This window comes from Grammomys surdaster, unplaced genomic scaffold (assembly GCF_004785775.1).
Source record: "Grammomys surdaster isolate TR1022 unplaced genomic scaffold, NIH_TR_1.0 513, whole genome shotgun sequence".
NCBI lineage: Eukaryota > Metazoa > Chordata > Mammalia > Rodentia > Muridae > Grammomys > Grammomys surdaster.
The window spans coordinates 490,040-511,396 of NW_021604932.1; the positions used below are offsets into that span (position 1 = coordinate 490,040).

General features: G+C 39.6%; 1 protein-coding gene and 1 long non-coding RNA gene across 3 annotated transcripts in view; both read right to left on the bottom strand.

The window, feature by feature from the left end:
• Window positions 1-1,508: 1,508 nt before the first annotated feature.
• The window catches only part of LOC114633050 (cytochrome P450 2C13, male-specific-like), a 42,173-nt gene continuing 22,324 nt past the window's right edge, over window positions 1,509-21,357 (bottom strand). The window contains exons 7-9 of one of the 2 annotated variants that reach the window (XM_028781666.1): window positions 20,386-20,573; window positions 9,168-9,309; window positions 1,509-1,925 (exon numbers count right to left, since the gene is read on the bottom strand). In XM_028781666.1, coding sequence (XP_028637499.1) covers window positions 1,744-1,925; window positions 9,168-9,309; window positions 20,386-20,573 — 512 coding nt within the window. In that variant the 3' untranslated portion in view covers window positions 1,509-1,743. The remainder of the gene's footprint in view (window positions 1,926-9,167; window positions 9,310-20,385; window positions 20,574-21,357) is intronic. The other variant, XM_028781667.1, reaches the window with a different exon arrangement.
• Window positions 10,514-12,763, bottom strand: LOC114633051. Its single transcript, XR_003713161.1, has 2 exons — window positions 12,481-12,763; window positions 10,514-11,223 (listed from the first exon to the last, which is right to left on the bottom strand). It is a non-coding gene; the product is annotated as an uncharacterized LOC114633051 (long non-coding RNA).

The following is a 21,357-nucleotide window of genomic DNA, read 5'->3' on the forward strand; positions in this document are numbered from 1 at the left end:
GACAGGACTAACTGGGAAGATACTGGAATAGTTGCACTTATATTACAGAAAAATATTATAATAGCTTAAAATTAGACAGAGATGAGAGTATTCAAGGCCTAGAGAAGTCCATCTTACATCTGAAGCACAGTGTGGACTCTCTGGCTAAGGTAGTATTGCAGAACAAAGGGGGACAAGACTTAGTGTTCCTACAATAAAGAGGATTATGCTCCACTTTGTGTAGAGTGCTATTTCTATATCAACTATTTTGGAGTTATTAGGGAGTCGTCACCTAAAATTAAAGAAAGTATAGATAGGTGCCAAAGGGTAAGAGAAAGTTCCAAAAGTTGGTATCATTCACTGTTCAATACTTCCTCCTGGCTAACAACCTTTATTTCCACAATCATGGGAACTCAGGCCATCCTTTTACTACTCTTTCATTACTTTACATGTTTTTATTATTTTTGGGCCATGCATAAACAATGAGCTTTTTCAATATATGAAAAAAGACTGGGAGCTATTCAACTTCTGGCAATGAAGTCTCAATATCAACTAGTTAGTTCAGACAATCCAGGTTTCAGAGAGCCCAAGATTGGCTTCTGAAGTTACTAGCAGTGTGGGGAATGAAGAGACATAGGGAGCCTGCATCTGTACTTCCCTGCTACAATGTCTTAGAGTAGGTAGTGTCCTTTCCCTCTCTCCTTCCTAGGTGCATCTGACATTTGGAGTGGGCCCAGCCTGGTGTCTGATTATTCTAAAGTTAATTTTAGAATTTTCCTAAAACAACTCAGACATAATTTTCTCAGAAAATGACACAAAATCATACTGCAGAAAGTTCCCAAGAATTTAGAGACCAGAAACAGAAACAAAGAGATAGAAGGACAGAGACTATAGAAATCTGCTCAGCTTTTTAGGAAGTGTGTTAAGCAACTGTGCTCATTTCATGATTCTTGCCTTTTTTAATGGATGTGCCTTTGTGAATTTCTTCTCATTTATCAAAATTCAGCACTTTGGGAAGGAATTACGCAATTAACAATGATAAAACATGAAGCTTCCTGGGACTGTTATTTTTTCTGGAATGAAGAGAGTGGCTTAGAGGCATGGTAAGCAACATAAAACCAATACACCTACTCAGGTTTAAGATGGAAGACAAATTTAAAATGTTTGTACATTTTTAAACAAACATAAAATATTTTAATTTTTACCTGGGTAATGACAAAGCAGGATTGGTGTCACAAGCCAATATACTTCACTCTTGTTTCTGTACAATGTGAAGCTACACCTGATTACATTTTATATGTTTAAAATACAATTAAATATGACTACTTCAGCTGATGCCTAGGTAAAGAGATTTTTCATATCTTCCTCACCAATAAATTCTTTACCATATGTAATTACAGGGGAAGAGTATTGGTTGTGTGTGTGTGTGTGTGTGTAAATATGAAGTCTTAAAGGCATATGTGGAGGTCAGAGATCAATCTTTAATTTTTTTCCCTTATAAGCTCCCAAAATGGATTTAGAAACAGGTAATCAAAGTAGAACCATTTTATTTGCAGTGACTTTTTTCAACAAGGTATTTTAAATTGACTTCAGAAACTATATAATGGAGAACAGTTATACTTGGGCAATTAGAGTAGAGAAGCAATGAGAAGGGGGAAATTCTCAATTGCATTTCTGGGACATAGAGAATGAAGGCTTCTGTGTGTGATTTCAGAAAACAGCACAAGAGGAGCTCTCCTTATCTTCATTTCTATTTACTGCTCTTCAATAGGCAGGGATGAAGTACATTAGGGAAGTGGGAGGCACTGAAGAAGTTCTAGAACCTGGTGTTGTATCAATGTTCTTTGGGTCATCCAGAGATTTCACTTTGAAATTCTGTAAAATAGTGGTCAGGAATAGAAAAAGCTCCATGCGGGCAAGACTGTCTCCCACACACATCCGTTTTCCTATGGGAAATAAAGAGTGAAAGAAGGTCACTATGCCTTATACATAATTGAGTTCTAGAAGCAGTGTTTGAAGTTGACATAAGTGAATAAATTTGAATGTGTTAGTGGATGATTGTTCAAATGTATTGTTTATTGTATGGACAACTTCTTAAGCAAATAGACAATGGGGTGACATATTTTTCCCTGCTAACATATGATGCTAAGAAATTGCAAAGTTTCTGTAAGGCAAAGGACACTGTCAATAGGACAAAACGACAACCAACAAATTGGGAAAAGATCTTTAGCAATCCTTCATCTGATAGAGGGCTAATATCCAATATATACAAAGAACTCAAGAAATTAGACTCCAGACAACCAAATTACCCTATTAAAAAATGGGGTATAGAGCTTAACAAAGAATTTTCAACGGAAGAAACTCGAATGGCCGAGAAACACCTAAAGAAATGCTCAGCATCCTTAGTCGTCAGGGAAATGCAAATCAAAACAACCCTGAGATTCCATCTCACACCAGTCAGAATGGCTAAGATTAAAAACTCAGGTGATAGTAGATGCTGGCGAGGGTGTGGAGAAAGAGGAACACTCCTCCATTGTTGGTGGGACTGCAAGATGGTGCAACCACTTTGGAAATCAGTCTGGAGGTTCCTCAGAAAATTGGACATAGCATTACCCGAGGATCCAGCTATACCACTCCTAGGCATATACCCAGAAGATGCTCGAACATATAATAAGGACATATGCTCAACTATGTTCATAGCAGCTTTATTTATAATAGCCAGGAGCTGGAAAGAACCCAGATGTCCTTCAACTGAGGAATGGATTCAAAAAATGTGGTATATTTACACAATGGAGTATTACTCAGCTATTAAAAACAATGAATTCGAGAGGTTCCTAGGTAAATGGATGGAACTAGAAATTATCATCCTGAGTGAGGTAAGCCAATCACAAAAGAACACACATGGTATTCCCTCACTGATTATTGGATATTAGCCCAGAACCTTGAAATGCCCAAGATGCAACTCACAGGCCACATGAAGCCCATAAAGAAGGAAGACCAAGTGGGGGTGATTCGGTCCTTCTTAGAAGGAGCAACAAAATACTCAAGGGAGCAAATATGGAGACAAAGCAAGGGACAAAAACTGAAGGAGGGGCTGTCTGAAGACCTTTCCACCTGAGTATCCATCCCATGTGCAGTCACCAAAGGTAGATGCTGATGTGGAAGTCAGGAAGTGCATGCTGATAAGAGCCTGATATGGATGTCTCCTCAGAGGTCTTCAAGAGTCTGACATATTCAGAGGCAGATGCTCACAACTAGCCATTGAACTGATCATGGGGTTCTCAATAGAGGAGTTAGAGTGAAGACTGAAGGAGCTGAAAGGATTTGCGGCACCATGAGGAGAACAATAATACCAACCAACCACAGATCCCAGGGTCTAAACCACAAGCCTGGGAGCACTTAGCGGGGGGGATCCAGGGCTTCAGCTGAATATGTAAGAGTGGAGGGCCCTGCTGGGCATAGGTGGAAGAAGAGAACCTTGACCTCATGAAGGCTGGATGCCCCAGGGGGTGGGAATTTTGAGGGTGGGGAGGTGGGAGTGGGGGGGAGTAGATAGCGGTTACATCCACAGAGAAGAAGGAGGAGGGGTGAGGGGATTGGGGGTTGCGGGGTGGGTGGGGGATGGGGTAAGGGGACAACATAGGAAATGTAAATAAAACATCCAATAAAAAAAAAGAAATATATTTTTGAAGACAGGTCATCCAGATAAAATCAAAACAGAAATGTTGAAGATAAATGACAGCATACATCAAATGACATTAGCACATATTCACAAATATTTCAACTTAATTCCAAAGAATATACTATATTTTCAGAAGCTCATGGAACTTTATCCAAAAGTGAACACAAACTTGGACACAAAGCAAGTCTGAACAAATATAACAAAGTTAAAACAGCACCCTGAAAACAATTTGATGTCCATGGATTAAAGATGGTTATCAACAACAGAATCAACAGAAGTTTTTCAAAGTCATAGAAATTGAACAAGGCAGTACTGAGAGAAAAACATGTAAAGCAAGAAATTATGTGGTACAATTATACAATGGATCCCTATGCTGCTATTAAAAACAATGACTTTAGAAAATGTCCACCCAAATGGATAGATCTAGAATGTATCCTGAGTGAGGTAACCCAGACACAAAAGAACACACATGATATGTCCTCATTGATAAGTAAATAATAGGCAAAATGCTTGTAACACACACAATACAACTCACAGAAGATATAAAGATCAAGAAGAAGGAAGACCAAAGTGTGGATATTTAAGTCCCAATTAGAAGGGGGAGAAAAATAATCCAAGGAGGTAGAGTGTGGGGGTGAGTTGGGAAAAGCAGTAGGGGGAGGAGAAAATGGGATATGATCAGATATAGGAGGAGACAGGAAAAAATACAGAGTGTCAGGAAATTTAACAGAGGTGTAGCAATGCGGAATGAGGAACTGGATGTCTCAGACGCCAACAACTCAAGAGGCTCCTATAAACCAGTGGGGAAGACATTAGCTGAAATACCCTACCCAAAAAGAAGAGGAAGAACCTTTGATATCTTATCCAGAGGTTAAGTACAGCTCCCACTTGAGAGATGGGGCCATCCACCCACATCAAATTTTAACCTAGAATTGCTCCTGTCTAAAGGAAATACATGGAAAAATAATGGAACAGAGAATGAAAGAAAGGCCATCCAGAGACTCCCTCCTGGGAATCTGTTCCATATTCACCCACCAAACCCAGTCACTTTTGCTGATGCCAAGAAGTGCTTGCTGGCAGTAACCTGATATAGCTGCCTCCTGAGGGGCTCTACTAGAGTTTGAATAATACAGATGCAGATACCCAAAGCCATCCATCTGACTGAGAATGAGGACCATGTTGCAGGAGCTTGGGGAAGGACTTGAGGAACTGAAGGAGTTAAACCCCCAGGAAAAATACCAATATCAACCAAATAGACCCCCCAGAGGTCCCAGTGATTAATCCACCAATTAAAGAGTACACATGGATCACTCAATGGCTCCAGGTGCATACTCCAGGTGCAGACGATGGCCTTATTTGGCATCAACTGAAGAAAAGGTCCTGTGAAGGCTTGATGCCCTAGCATAGGGGATTGCTAGAGACATGAAGCTGGAATGGGTGGATATGTGGGGGAGTGTTGTGGGAGGTATTTAAAAATGACAGCTCCCAATCTTGCTCGTTCTTAATCACTGCCATCTTCCTGACTAGGCTCGGCCTGAGGTCATGAGCAGCAGCATGTTCTCACTGCTGCTGTGGCTCAGGTCACCATCTCAAGCCACTGGCTAAAGCTTCCAGCTGAGGTGGCCAAAGATACTGGCCATGCCACCCACAAGGCACCGGTGTGGGAGATGGCTTTGCCAATCTTCCATGCTGTCTTCACAAGGCTGGGCTGAGCCTAGACCATCCTACCATCCATGTGGGCCTGGGAGAACTGAAACTAATGGTTAGATTACCAAAAGGCTTTATATGTTTGGTAAAATACCCACATAATTGTAAATATTAACCAGTTAACCAAATAACTAACCTAGATATAAGTTGTTATCCAAGAATGCTCTTGGTACATGTGTGGTCATCTATGGTGCCTACTACTCTGCCTCCCTAGTTCCTCCTCTTCCTTTTTCTTACTCCTCCCACCTTAGCTCCTTCCAACTTGCTGAGAACATATGATGCCACAGTGGAGTACCCTAAAAAAAGAATGGAGAGAGAGGATGTGATAGAGGGGTTGTAGAGGGGAAAGCAAGAAAGGAAATAATATTTGAAATGCAAATAAATAAAACAACCCTTAAAAATTTGAATGGCAATCAAAATTCAAACCAATGACACATAATAAAGTCACTCCTAAAAGGCAAAGTCATAGACCCGTGTATCAAAATAGAGAGAAACAGAGATGAAGGAAGGGACAATGGTATGGCTCATATTAACTATATGCTTATCTGAAAGCTCTAGCCAAAAAAAGAAGAAGAAATAACATCCAGAAGATGTAAATGGCAGGATGAAAGCAAACTCAGGGCTGAAATCACCAAAATAGAAACAACAACAGCAAAGGAATATAAAGAATCAATGAAAGTAAATGTTGACTCTTTGCAAAAACAGCATAACTGAGAAACCCTTGACAAAATTTACTAAAAGATGAAGAGAGAAAATCCATGTTGATAAAACTAGAGTTGAGACTAGGATATGACAATAGAGAGTGAGGAAATTCAGAGAATTATAAAGGAATACTATAAATATATGTACCGCAACAAATTAGAAAAACAAAGAGAAAGTTATAAGTTCTTGATATATACCAACTATGAAACTTAAATCAAGCTTCAGACTCACAGTGTAAGAGAAGCAGTAATTTAAAGACTCCTAACAAAACAAAAGGAGCATCAGAAGGATTCAGCAACGAATTCTCCCAGTTTCAAAGAAAATTAAATCTAATAATCCCAAAACTATTCTCCAAAATAGAAAAAAAAAGGAACTGCCTAATTCATTTTATGAGGTCACAATTACCAATGCCTAAACAAGTTAAAGACTCACATATAAAAGAGAATTAAAAAGTAAATTGTCTTACAATCATAGATGTAACAATTCTCAGTAAAAATACTTGCTAACAAAATAATAGAATTCTCAAAAAGATTATCAAGTAGGCTTCATTCCAAAGATGAAGTGATGGTTTGACATACATAAATCAATGTGATCCACAATATAAACATACTAAAAGGTAAGAACAACTTGGCCATCCATTAAAAGAGGCATTTGTTTAAACACAGCATTCCTTCATGATAAAAGTCCTGGAGAGATTAGAAATAGAAGAAACATTACTCAACATAATAAGAGTTATTTTAGAGCACACCCATAACCCAAATAAACCAGATTGGAAAGACTTAAAGCATTTTTACTAAAATCAGGAACAAGAGAATGATATCCATGATTTCTATTTTTATTCAATATAGTATTTGAGAGTACGCTACAGTAATGAGACAATTAAAGGTGATCAAGGCAATACAAGTAGGAAAAGAATATCTCAAGATATACTTAACTCCAGATGATAATACTGTATCTATAAAACCCTTAAACTCCAACTAGCCAAAGAGATTTCAAAAGCTGATATCTTATTAAGGAAAGTATCAACATATCAAATGAACACACAAAAATCAACAGGATTTTTATATACAAATGAAAACTGTACTGAGGGAAATCAGAACAACAATATATTTCATGATATTAACAACAAAAAAATATCTTAGAGTAACTCTGAACAAGGAAGTGAAAGACTTAAAAGACAAAAATTAAGATATTGGAGAAATAAATTGAAGAAGAAATCAGGAAATGAAAAGATTTCCAATGATCACAGATCAGCAGGATTAATGGAGTAAAAACTGGTTTTCCTATCAAAAGCAATCTACAGATTCAGCACAATCCTCATTAAAATCACTATACAATGAAGAATTTTCAGCTTGATATCTGAGAAACACAAAACACCATGATAACTAAAAGAATCCTGAATGATACAAAATGCTCAGAAATATACCTAACATGAAACTAAAATTGTACTACAGAGTTATAGTAATAAAATTAAGATGGTATTGACACAAAACCAAACAGGCTTATTGGGACATTTTGTGAGTTTGTTATCAAAATCACTTGATGAATGAACATGCATCCATGTCAACAGCCTAAACACACACTTTAGGTATGGAGATGTGATATTCATGAATAGTATTCTCATTGGTGGAGTAGCAGGGGAGCCCAGAATAGTCTTCTGCTACTATAACAAGTTTCCATGATCTCATGGGAACCTGGAAGTTTCTTACATCTGTACCTAGAAAGTACTGTCTCTCTTTTGCATTATCTTCTTTTATATAAATAAATCTGTATTAAATTTGCATATGTGAGTCAGTGAATGATGAAGTTAGCTAATTATGAAGTTCAGAAGACTTCTCAAGGTCTCCTGAAAGAGGAAATACAGGTAGTTGTTAGTACCCAAGGTAGGTGCTGGACATTCTACTGAGGTTTATGGCAAGAGTTACATATTCTCTTAATTGCTGAGCTATCTATCATATCCTTTATTATATTTGTAAGAATGTCAAACACCAGCCAAATTTCCAGCAATGACTGGGAATGTGTAACTAACTCTCAATCATAATGAAGAATTACTGGAAGCCACAGGTTACTTAGAGAGGAAATGCCAGGTTTATTAATTAACTATGCCACCTGTGGGTTACTGCTTCTCCAGAGGTTGTCACTAAACCAATAAACATGTAACAGGACATGGTTCACTCAGTAATTAAAAAAAGGTGTACGAATATGTAGAAAAATAATTTTTCTGATCATGTATTATGGACATATGATAGTGCTGTTGGTATGTTGGTGTAGTTTTGATCAAAGACCTTGTATACATGTACAAAACTAAAACAATAAATCATGAGATCTAAAAATATTATTCACTTTTCTGCTATCACAGAAAATGCTTTGTGGAAGGTAGAAATTTATCAAGTATACTGTTGATTTAATTTTGCATTTTAAATTTGAGATACTAGAGAACAAAAATTGTGGAGAATTCTACCAAACAGCATGATTTTTCAGTGATATGTAACTCTCTCAACCACAAGTTCAACTATATCAGCCTCATTGCTCATCTATTTCCCTACATGGAAGTTAGGCCTGCTGGAATATTTTTGGTGCTTTTACTTTGTTTATTTTATTTTTTAATTTTTCAGTTTTTCTGTATAGCTGAGCCAGGAAGAGAGGGGCACAGCAAATATATACATTCAAATTATGTTGAGTCTGTATCTTAATGGAGATTGATCAAAGGCTAAATAAAATTTATTTTTTAGGAAAATCCTTTTGTGTCCCCAAGATGTACATAAAGGAAAATTGCAAATGTATAACCACTAGGATGACTAGAAAAGCATGAATGTAGTAAATCCTTTATATTTGATTCTATCAAGAAGAAGATGTCATCATTATTAGAGATGGTGTATAGACACAGGAAGAAATGCTGCTAACCATGCAGAAAATTTTCGATGGGGTGGTCTGGGAGGGGTAATCAGAAAGTGGAATATCATTTGAGATGTAAATGAATGGAATGAACAATAATTTTTTAAAAAAATAATTCCAAGTCTACCAGCAATTGGGAGCCACTGTATAAGTCACCACAGATCCTAATGTACACTGGAGCTCTTGGAATGAATTTTATTACCTGCTGAGAAAGGCATGAAGTGGTCACTTTTCTTAAAGTTTCCATTCCCATCTAGAAAGTGGCCAGGGTCAAATATCTCTGGATTGGGGAATTCCTTACTGTCATGCAGCACTGATGTCAGTGACATCATTACTTTTGTTCCCTGCAAACAATACACAACAGAAAACGCAAGGTACAAATATATCAGAGTGCTAAACATTTTTCACCTTTTTTCCATAGAAGAAGTACAAAAATACTAGCAAAATTTCAACAGACAAACAATGCAAGGAACAGGAAGTAGTCTGATTTTAGCTACAATAGTGTGAGTAAGGTGTCTTCAGTGACACTTGAAGTCAGCATTGGGCATTTATTGCTAATGCTGCTCATTCTTTTCACTTTTCTTTCAGTTTTATCCCATCACCTGCTGCTCTTGTTTGTCAACTGATTTTCATTGGTCACATGGGTCATGATTTTAAATGGAGACTTGCTTTCTATGTGAAACAAATAGGAAGTCATTCATGCTCGTAAATAAGCAAGGTCAGGATGGACAGTTTTTACTTGTTTTCCATCATGAACATAATTCAGGTTTTAGATGCCATGGATGGAAGAGTTTGCTCTCACACACAGAGGTGATGTATATGAAGACACATGTAAATATACAAACAGAAGGGAGACTATGTAAGGAAAGAAAGTATCATAGGATGAAGTACAACTTCTCTTCCCATTTTTGCTTGTATTTATTCTTCTTTCATACAATACATCCTAACAGGGGCCTCCCCTCCTTCAAGTTCTCCGATTTTACTCATTAAGTTCATATTTATGTCAGATTCAATGCCCTGACCTTTGCCTTCACTAAATAAATAAACAAATAAATAATTAAATAACCATCCAAAAAACAAAAAATCCCCCCCAAGATATTACCTGAGCATGTCAAAGCAAGGCTAATGAGACTAAGCATAAGGCCTCATATTAAAGCATGACAAGGCTACTTGATAAGAATAAATGTTCTTCTTACTCAGAAGAGCAGGGAAAAAACAGACACATCCCACTCCCATTGTTAGAGGTCACACTAGAACACCAATCCAAACAACCATAATGAATTTTCAGAGTACCTAGTCCAGACCCATGCAGGCTCTAAGATTGTATCTACTATCTCTGTAAATTTCTATGAGCCCCACTTAGTTGATTCTGTGTGACATGTTCTCTTGGTGTCTTTATCCCCTCTGTCTCCAACAATCTTACTTGACATTTTCTGGTGGTGTTTCCTAAGCTCTACGTAATATTTGGCTGTGGGTTTCTGCATCTGCTCCTATTCACTGCCTTAGTAATCTCCTTTGATGACTAGAGTAGGAACTAATGTAGCAGAATACATTAGAAATAATTTAATTGATTTTTTTGCCAATTGTATTCATCTCCATTATGAGTCCCTGATATGTTCAATATTCAATTTCTGGACACCTACATCTAGATTGTGCCCAGCCTTTGACCCCTGATTTGTCATTGGACTCAATTTACAACAATCACACATGTTCTGACCTGCCATAACTTCAGAACATTTTCCAGGAAGGACAAATTATAGGTTGAAAATTTTATGTCTGAGTAGGTTTCCTAGTCCCAGAAGTGGAATCCTTGTCTGGTGAAGTAAATGTCTAGTTCAGGCTCATCACATTTCTTAGTACTAATAGTCTTCTCTAGGGTCCCCATTTTATATCCCATGGAGTTTCTATTGTACTAGATTTCCACAAACATTTCCAAACACTGACAAATTCAAGTCATCTCATCCTCTACACTTTAGTTTCATCACCCTTGTTATTCAACCTGTCATAGTCTGTGGATTGTCTCATGATTATCTTTTACTTAATAACTAATATCCACTGATAAGTTAGTACATACCATGTTTTTCTCTTTGGGTCTGGGTTACCTCACTGAGGATATTATTTTTCTAGTTCCAACCATTTGCCTGAATATTTCATGAAATCATTTTTGTGACAACTGATTAATACACCAATCTATCAGTGTATCACAATTTCTTTATCCAGTCCTTAGTTCAGGGGCATCTAGATTGTCCTGTTTCTGGCTATTTTGAATAAAGACAACATGAACATAATTGAGTAAATATCCTTGTGCTAGGATGGATAATTTTTTAGGTATATAACTTAAAGTAGAAAACCTGAGTCTTGAAATAGATTTATCTAATTTTTGATTGATCTATTTTTTCTGAGGAACTGCTGTATTCATTTCAAAAAATTATCTTTCTGTTTGCACTCCCAACAGCAATACAAGAGTGGTCCCATTGGTTCACCTCCTGGCCAGCATTAACTGCCACTTATGAAATTGATCATACCTATTGTGACAGGTGTAAGATGAAATCTCAAATTATTTTGATTTGCATTTTCCTGATGGATAAAAATGTTGAACATTTCAATTATTTTTTTATTTTTATTGGATATTTTCTTTATTTACATACCAAATGTTATCTCCTTTCCTGTTTCCCCATAGAAAAACCCGATTCCACTGCCAACCACCTGCTTCTGTGCCAGTATTCCCCCACCACCTGACCCACTCCTGCCTTTCCTCCCTGACATTCCCCTACACTTTGTCATCCAGCCTTCACAGATCAAGGACCACTCTTCCCATTAATGGCTGAAATGGCCATCCCCTGCTACATATGTGGCTGGAGCCATGAGTCACTCCATGTTCACACTCTTGTTGATTCTTAGTCCCTGGGAGCTCTGGGGTTGAGGGTCTGGTTGGTTGATATTTATGTTCTTCCTATGGGGTTGAAAACCCCTTCAGCTCCTTCAGTATTTTCTCTAATACCTCTTTTATGGACCCCTTGTTCAGTCTAATGGTTGTTTACGAGTATCTGCCTCTGTATTTCTAAGGCTCTGAAAGAGACTCTGAAGAGACAGCTACAACAGCGTACTGTCAGCATGCACTTCTTGGCTTCCAAAATAGTATCTGATTTTGATGACTGTTTACGGAATGCATCCCCAGGTGGGGCAGTATCTGGATGACCTTTCCTTCAGTCTCTGCTTCATACTATGTCTTTGTATTTCCTCCAGAATTTTGTTCCACCTTCTAAGAAAGATCAAAGCACCCACACTTTGGTCTTCCTTCTTCTTGAGAGTTTTCTGTGGACTCTGAATTGTATCTTGGATATTCCAAGCTTTTGGGCTACTATCTATTTATCAGTGTGTGCACAGCATGGCTGTTCTTTTGTAATTGGGTTTCCTCACTCAGGAAGATATTTTCTAGTTCCAACCATTTACCTAAGTATTTCATGAAGTATTTATTTTTATTAGCTGAGTAGTACTCCTTTGTGCAAACATACCACATTTTCTGTAACCATTCCTCTTTCGAACAACATCTGGGTTCTTTCCAGCTTCTGTCTATTATAAATAAGGTTGGTTTAAATATATTGCAGCATGTGCCCATGTTATATATTGGAGCTTCTTCTCAGTATATGCCCAGGAGTGGTACTTCTTGGTCCTCAGATAGTACTTTATTGTGGAAAGCAGCGGCTTGTGCTGACAGCATTCGTCATTACAAGATGGTGCTGGCATCCGGTGCTCCTCCAAGTAAACAAGTAAACCACACATGTGCTATGGTAAAAGCGCGCCAAATCACGGGCGTAATATGCGTTCCTGGGCAAGCAGCCAATCAGATATGAACACACCACTCCAGGGGTATATAAGCAGTGCCTTTTCGAGGCCCGGGGTCTTCCTCTTCACATCGCAATAAACGTTTGCTGCAGAAGGATCCTGGTGTCCACGTGCGTTCTTGCTGGCGAGACGATTGCACGGGTCACAGCTGGTGCTGAAACCCGGGAAACTCACCATCGCCAGCGCCGAGGAGACCCTCTGCTCACGGAGAGGATTCAGAACTGCAGGACAAAGGTAAGCTCTGAGAGGCATGTTTGGCCTTGATCTATCTCGTCTCCCTCCCCAGTTGGCAGGAACTCTAGAAGCTCTCACTATTGTGCTAGCAGCAGTCGTTCTCTTCCTTCTGGTTTTGCAGGATGAGAAATGCCACTCGACTGTAGCTGCGGGACTGTAGGGAGTGCTAGAGGGGTTGCAAGATGGCATGTCAGAAACAGAGCGGGATAAACGGTTGGGAGCTCACAAAGAAAAACGAAAAGGCATGCCTAAGAAAAAAGACCCTTCCAAGGATGCACAGTCCGCGTAAGTGTAAGTGAGAGATAAGGGAAAGGACACCCTGGGAGAGAGATGTAGAAAAGGAGAAAAGGCTCCGGAAAAGAAACCTCTTTATCCGGTAAAGGAGCTGGAGGCCTCGGGGCTTGGTGGCTCTGAGTCGGAGGAGCTAACTTCCTCTGAGGGGGAGGACTTAGACGAAGGGACAGCCCACTATGAGGAGGAAAGATACTATCCAGGTGAGGAGCCGCTGCCGCGAAATCAAAAGCAAAGGAAAACGGGAGATAAGAACCGCATGGCCTCTCATCCTGTCGCGCCTTCCCAACCTATTGTTCCCAGCGCACTTCTGCCTTATGAGGACAAGTGCTGCTCAGACTCCTTCCTTTCAAAGGAAGACAAAAGAAGGATGTTACAAGCCTTTCCGATATTTGAGGACGTGGGGGGAGGCCGTGTCCACGCACCTGTAGAGTATGCCCCTATCAAAGAACTTGCTGAATCGGTTAACAAATATGGAGTTGATGCTAATTTTACAGTTATGCAGCTTGAGAGATTTGTCAGTATGGCAATGACTCCAAGTGATTGACAGAATACAGTAAAAGCTGCTCTCCCTAATGTGGGACAGTATATGGAATGGAAAGCTTTATGGCATGATGCTTCTCAAGCACAGGCAAAGGCCAATGCTAATGCGGAAGGCAACCAGAGACAGTGGACTTTCGAATTATTAACAGGGCAAGGACAGTATGTTGCCGACCAGACAAACTATGATTGGGGAGCATATGGCCAGATCTCCGCTGCCGCTATTAAAGCATGGAAAGCCCTCTATAAGAAGGGGGAGGCTGGGGGAAATTTAACAAAAATATTGCAAGCCCCCCAGGAGTCATTCTCAGACTTTGTGGCTAGAATGACAGAAGCAGCAGGCAGAATTTTTGGAGACCCAGAGCGAGTCAAACCACTGATAGAACAACTGGTGTATGAAAATGCCTCACCAGAATGCAAGACAGTTATTACCCCTAGAAGAAGCAAAGGGCTGACAGATTGGATAAAGGTCTGCCGAGGACTTGGAGGCCCACTGACCAATGCTGGCCTTGCAGCAGCTATTTTGAAAAGCCAGAACCGCTCAAGTCCTGGCGGCCGTAAACTATGCTATAACTGTGGCAAACTGGGTCATTTGAAATGAGAATGTCGTACTCCCATGCAAAGGAGAACCCCTGGGCTATGCACTAAATGCAGGAAGGGCTATTATTGGGCCAATGAGTGTCGCTCCGTTAGGGACATTCAAAGAAAGATTATTCAGCATGATCCCTCCCCAGCAGGAAGAGATGAAGACACTCCAAAAAAATGGGTATCAGGGCCCCAGGTCCCAGGGCTCCAAAAAATATGGGACACAAGCCTGCAACCGGGGGACACCTCTAGCTGCAGAGCTACAAGAGGCTCCACAGAGTTGGACCTCCATTCCACCTCCCAATTCTTACTAATGCCACATGAGGGCGTGCAACCTGTCCCAGTTGATTTTAAAGGTCCCCTGCCTGAGGGAAGTGTCGGCCTTATTTTAGGTCGCTCCTCTCTTGCCTTGAAGGGGCTTGTGGTTCATCCTGGTGTGATAGACCAAGACTATCCCGGGGAACTTCAAGTTCTCTGTTCTTGTCCACAAGGCATATTTTCTATCTCCCCTGGATAAAGGATTGCTCAATTGGTTATTCTTCCAAGTTTGCATAATTGTTTCCCATCCACTGGGGTGCCTAGAGGTGCCAACGGGCTTGGTTCTTCAGGAACTGACTTTGCTCATTTGGTAGTGGATCTCAAAACTAGACCCACTTTACAATTAACAATAGAAGGGAAGAGTTTTACAGGGATTTTAGACACAAAAAGCTGATAAAAGTATTATTTCCTCAAACTGGTGGCCTAAGGTATGGACTGTTACACAATCATCCCACTCCTTACAAGGGTTGGGAAATGAGGCCAGCCCTGCAGTCAGTTCACGCTCCTTGACTTGGCAGACACCAGAGGGTCAGACAGGAAACTTTATACCTTATGTGCTTCCTCTCCCCATTAACCTCTGGGGAAGAGACATTTTGCAAGACTTCGGACTGAAATTAACTAATGAGTACTCTCAACAAGCTATTGATATTATGAAAAGGATGGGATATAAGGAAGGAAAAGGCCTTGGCAGAAAAGAACAAGGAAGGTTAAACCCAATTTCACAAGAAAGTAATACAGGAAGACAAGGTCTGGGTTTTCCCTAGTTGCCATTGAGGGCTCTATACCCATACCCTGGCTTACAGAGGAAGCCATGTGGGTTCCTCAGTGGCCCCTATCCTCTGAGAAATTAGAAGCTGCTACAAGGCTGATTGAGGAACAAGCACAGCTTGGTCATTTAGAGCCTTCTACTTCTCCTTGGAATACCCCTTTTTTTGTTATAAAAAAGAAATCAGGAAAATGGAGACTTCTCCATGATCTAAGGGCCATTAATGCTAAGATGCGGCTGTTTGGCTCAGTGCAATGAGGCCTACCTCTGCTCTCTGCTTTACCTAAGCAGTGGAGGATAATAATTATAGACATTAAGGATTGTTTTTTCTCCATTCCCCTACACCCGCAAGATAGGCAAAGATTTGCATTCACCTTACCTACTGTTAATCACCTTGAACCAGACAAGAGATATCATTGGAAAGTTTTGCCTCAAGGCATGGCCAATAGTCCTACTATGTGTCAACTGTATGTACAAAAGGCCCTTGAACCCGTTAGGAAACAATTTCCTTCCCTGCTTTTGATTCATTTTATGGATGATATTCTTATCTGCCATAAAGAATTGACCATTTTGCAGAACTCGTACCGTTTATTAATTGCTACATTAGGACAGCAGGGTCTGCATATTGCCACAGAGAAGGTTCAAATTTCAGAAATTGGTTCCTTTTTAGGGACAGTTATTTACCCTGAGAAAATAGTTCCTCAAAAATTAGAAATTCGCAGAGATCATTTACATACCTTAATGACGTTCAAAAGTTATTAGGTGATATAAATTGGTTAAGACCATTTTTGAAAATTCCCTCTGCTGAATTGAAACCTTTGTTTGACATCTTGGAAGGAGATTCTCACATTTCCTCGCCAAGGGCACTAACACCGGCTGCAAGCTGTGCCCTTCAAATGGTAGAGGATGCCTTACAAGAGGCCCAGCTAAAACGCATTGATGAGACTAAAACTTTTAATTTATGTGTCTTTAAAACCAGACATTTACCAACTGCTGTGTTATGGCAGGATGGGATCTTATTATGGATCCATCCCAATGCATCCCCTGCAAAGATTATTGAATGGTATCCAGATGCAGTTGCTTAGCTTGCCCTTCCTGGGTTAAAAGCAGCTATTACTCATTTTGGAAGGGAGCCTAAGGTTTTGATAGTACCTTACACTGCACATCAGGTTCAAATATTAACTGCTACCTCTGATGTTTGGGCAGTGTTGGTCACCTCCTTTAATGGTCAAATAGATAATCACTATCCTAAACATCCCATTCTACAATTTGCCTTAACTCAAGCTATTGTATTTCCGCATATCATATCTCAGAAGCCGCTCCCGGATGGAGTGGTTGTTTACACAGATGGGTCAAAAGCAGGTGTGGGTGCCTATGTAGTTGATAATAAAGTCACGGCCAAACAATACCATGAGACCTCACCTCAAGTTGTGGAATGCTTGGTAGTATTAGAGGTTCTTGAAACCTTTCCAGGCCCTTTAAATATTGTTTCAGATTCCTTTTATGTAGTAAATGCAGTTAAAGTCTTAGAAGTGTCTGGGCTAATTAGACCATCTAGTAGACTTGTGGAAGTTTTTCAAAAGATTCAATTTGCTTTAATTAATAGGAGATTCCCTGTTTTTATTACACATATTAGGGCTCACTTAGGTCTACCAAGTCCAATGTCTCATGGGAATGACCTAGCGGATCGAGCCACAAAGTTGGTTGCTAGTGCCCTATCCTCAAAATTGGATTTGGCCAAAGATTTTCATAAAAAATTTCATGTGACAGCAGAGACGTTACGTCGTTGGTTTGATATAACTAGAAAAGAAGCTAGAGATATAGTTACTCAATGTCAGAATTGCTGTCAGTTTTTACCAGTGCCTCATGTAGGAATTAATCCACGAGGAATTCGGCCACTACAGATTTGGCAAATGGATGTTACTCACATCCCATCCTTTGGCAAATTGCAATATTTACATGTTTCCATTGATACTTGTTCTGGAATTATATTTGCTTCTCCATTGGCCGGAGAAAAGGCGGCCCATGTTATCTAACATTGCCTTGAGGCATGGAGTGCCTGGGGGAAGCCTAAAATTCTCAAGACTGATAATGGACCAGCTTACACTTCTCAAAAGTTTGGACAATTTTGTCACCAAATGGAGGTGACCCATCTGATGGGTCTCCCTTATAACCCTCAAGTACAAGGCATTATAGAAAGGGCTCATTGCACTCTTAAGTCTTATCTAATAAAACAAAAAGGGGGAGTCGAAGAGGCTCTACCCTCAGTGCCATGAGTCACCGTTTCTATAGCAGTTTTTACCCTTAATTTTTTAAATCTGGACAGTCAAGGCCACACGGCAGCTGACTGTCACTGTTTAGAGCCTGACAGGCCAAAAGAGATGGTCAAATGGAAGGATGTCTTGACCGGACAATGGAAAGGCCTGGATCCTATTTTAATAAGATCCAGGGGAGCGGTTTGTGTTTTTCTGCAGGAAGAAGACAACCCATTTTGGCTACCAGAGCGACTGACTCGATGACTCGTGATATTAGAAGATGACACCCAGGCGGACCCTCCAAACTCTGATGACAGCCCTCATGCTGATCCAAGGGATACAGGTTCCTAGTATATCGGGGGAACAATGATGGGTCACATCTGCCTTTCAAAAACCCATACCAGTCAGACATAATGAAGCTAATCTGTCCAGGAAATTGTCTCAATATCTTGCAGGAAATTGGTCAGAAAACTTCGATGAGACACTCAAAAAATTGAGAGCGGCTGTGGTGGCCATCAACTCGACGCACATGGATCTGTCCCTGACTGAGGGACTCTCCTCCTGGATCTCTTCAGCTTTCTCTTTCTTTAAAGAGTGGGTGGGAGTAGGCCTGTTTGGTACAGCCCTATGTTGCGGATTATTGTTCATGCTATGGTTGGTCTGCAAACTCAGAGCTCAACAAAAACGTGACAAGGTCGTTATTACCCAAGCACTTACAGCCCTAGAACAAGGTTCATCTTCTGACATTTGGTTATCCATGTTAAAGAAACAGCCAGTAGACAGATTCCTCAGCTGTTGCACCCCAAGGGATTTGCCAATTGCACTGGGTCGGTGAGGAGTCTTGGCCTGGCTGTTCCTTGTCTGTGTGGCTGTGGTTCCTTGCACCCCTGGGAGATGGCTCCATTGCACAGGGACGGGTGTTTGCATCTCTCTCTGTTTCCCCTAGCCCTTGCACCCAGAGGACTTGTTTCCATTGCACCTGGTAGGGTAAAGGAGACTGTCTTAAACTATCAGTCCTTGATCGCTTATTCCCCCAAGATGGAATTTGCTTGATCGGGCTTGAGTTTGAGTCATGATTGGTACCGTGCTAGATAGGTCAAGGGCAGTTCCATCTTAATAAAACAAAAAGGGGGAGATGTGGAAAGCCGCGGCTTGTGCTGACAGCATTCGCCATTACAAGATGGCGCTGGCATCCGGTGCTCCTCCATGTAAACAAGTAAATTGCGCAAGTGCTATGGTAAAAGTGCGCCAAATCACGGCCCATCCCGGGGCGTAATATGCGTTCCTGAGCAAGCAGCCAGTCAGATATGAACACGCCGCTCCAGGGGTGTATAAGCAGTGCCTTTTTGGGGCCCAGGGTCTTCCTCTTCACATCGCAAAAAACGTTTGCTGCAGAAGGATCCTGGTGACCGTGTGCGTTCTTGCTGGCGAGACGATTGCGCGGGTCACACTTTATCCAATCTTTTCAGAAACTGCCAGACTCATTTCCACAGTAGATGTATTGGCTTTGAATTCCACTAACAATGGCAGAGTGTTCCACTTTCTCCACATTCTTGTCACCTTAGTTTTTGATCTTAGCCAGTCTCACTCCTGTGAGATGAAATCTCAGTGTTGTTTCGATTTGAATTTCCCTGATGTCTAAGGATGTTGAAAATTTTTGGGAGGAAGCAGGGATTATTCCTTATATGTAAATCCACTAATGTAAACCACAATAGAAACAAACTCAAAGGAAAAATCATCATCATCTAATTAGATGCTGTGAAAGCATTTGTCAAAATTCAACACTGCTTCATGGTAAAAGATCAGAATTTCAAGGCCCATACCTAAACATAGTAAAAGCACTATACAAATAACAAGTAACCAACATTAAGATAAATGGAGAGAAACTAGAAAGAATCCCACTAAAATCAGTGACTTGGCAAGGCTGTACACTCTCTCTCAACTATTCAATATAGTACTCAAAGTCTTACCCAGAGCAATTAGACAAGAAACAGAGCTCAAATGGATACACATTGTAAATGAAGAAATAAATACCAATCTTGCAGATGGTATGGTAGTATGCTTAAGTGACCCAAAACTTCCACCAGAGAACTCCTAAACCTGATAAATAACTTCAACATTGTGGCTGTGTATGAACTTAACTCAAACAAATCAATAGTCTTTCTATACTGTAGCCCTTTGGCTACAACTTAATATAGTAAAATCATTTTTCAAATCCTGTAAAGTCTTTAAATTTGACAGAGAAATATTAGTTATATTGATCAGAAATGTTTTGAATATGCCTACATATCAGTTGTTCTTCTTCATTATAGAGTCATCTTTACCTCATAATACCTTTTAGTGAGTTCAACACAAGTTGAAAATTGTATCTGAAATTATAAACAACCTATTTTCATCCAATAATCTTTGAAAGATGAAACAAATGTGAAATTGTCACTACCATGTGACTGCCTGCTTAGAGCTGCTTTCACAATTATGTACTAGCAGAAACAATTCAGAGCAGCAGTTTGATGGAGAGGACTAGAACCACACTGAAACTGGGAACATCAAGAACATAGATGTGTAGTAGAGAGAAACAAGCTTACCTTGGGTATGATGTAGTTTCTGAATTTAGTGTCATAGATCACTTCATGGAGCACACTGATTGGGGGAATGCCAATGAATCTCTGGACCTCATGTACCATCGCATTTGTGTAGGGCATATGCCTTTTGTCCTGCATACAGGGGCTGCGGTGCCTCCCAATCACATGGTCAATCTCTTCCTGGACTTTAGCTTGATATAAGCAATGTCAAATATTCAAATAAGAAAAACATAGCTTACAAAGGGCATTAATGCACAGCAACCTAGGCCATGAAGAAAGTCACCCAGTAGCATGTCGAACATAAATTTCAAGTGGAGATGTAAACTTACATACATAGGATTATTATAATACTTACTTATATAATTATTATATCACATAACTAATATGAATGATTATAATATGCTAAGTGTTTTAACCATGGTGTCAAATAATATGAGATAAAATATATATTGGTAACAATAAATCAGTACAATTTGGCATTATTGACATTACTAAAATGTGTCAGAAATAAGTCATCGAAATGATTAATATATGCAGTACTTATTATAAAATTATGTATCTGAAGATCTTATTTGCAATTTTATTCTACCTATTTTATTTTTTACTATCGGTGGACAGGTTCATCAAAAACAAGTACCTAAGTACATTTATTTGTATTTTAAACAATAGCTGTTTTTATGTACTCAATGATATACAACATTTATTTAAAAATTGGTATCAGAAAAGAACATATCAGTTAGCCTATTGGTTATAAAGACATATGTGCAAGGAGATAATGAACAAACATATATATTATAAACACATGAGTTTATATACATGCATCATTGTTATATTATCATATTTATTAATATAGACAAATTGTGGAAACAATTGCAGATATATAAATATGATTACCTATCTCCAATGTAAGTGTGAGTTTACATTATTGATATACTTTTTGATTAATGCATGCTGTTCACTTTAGTTTCTAATTTT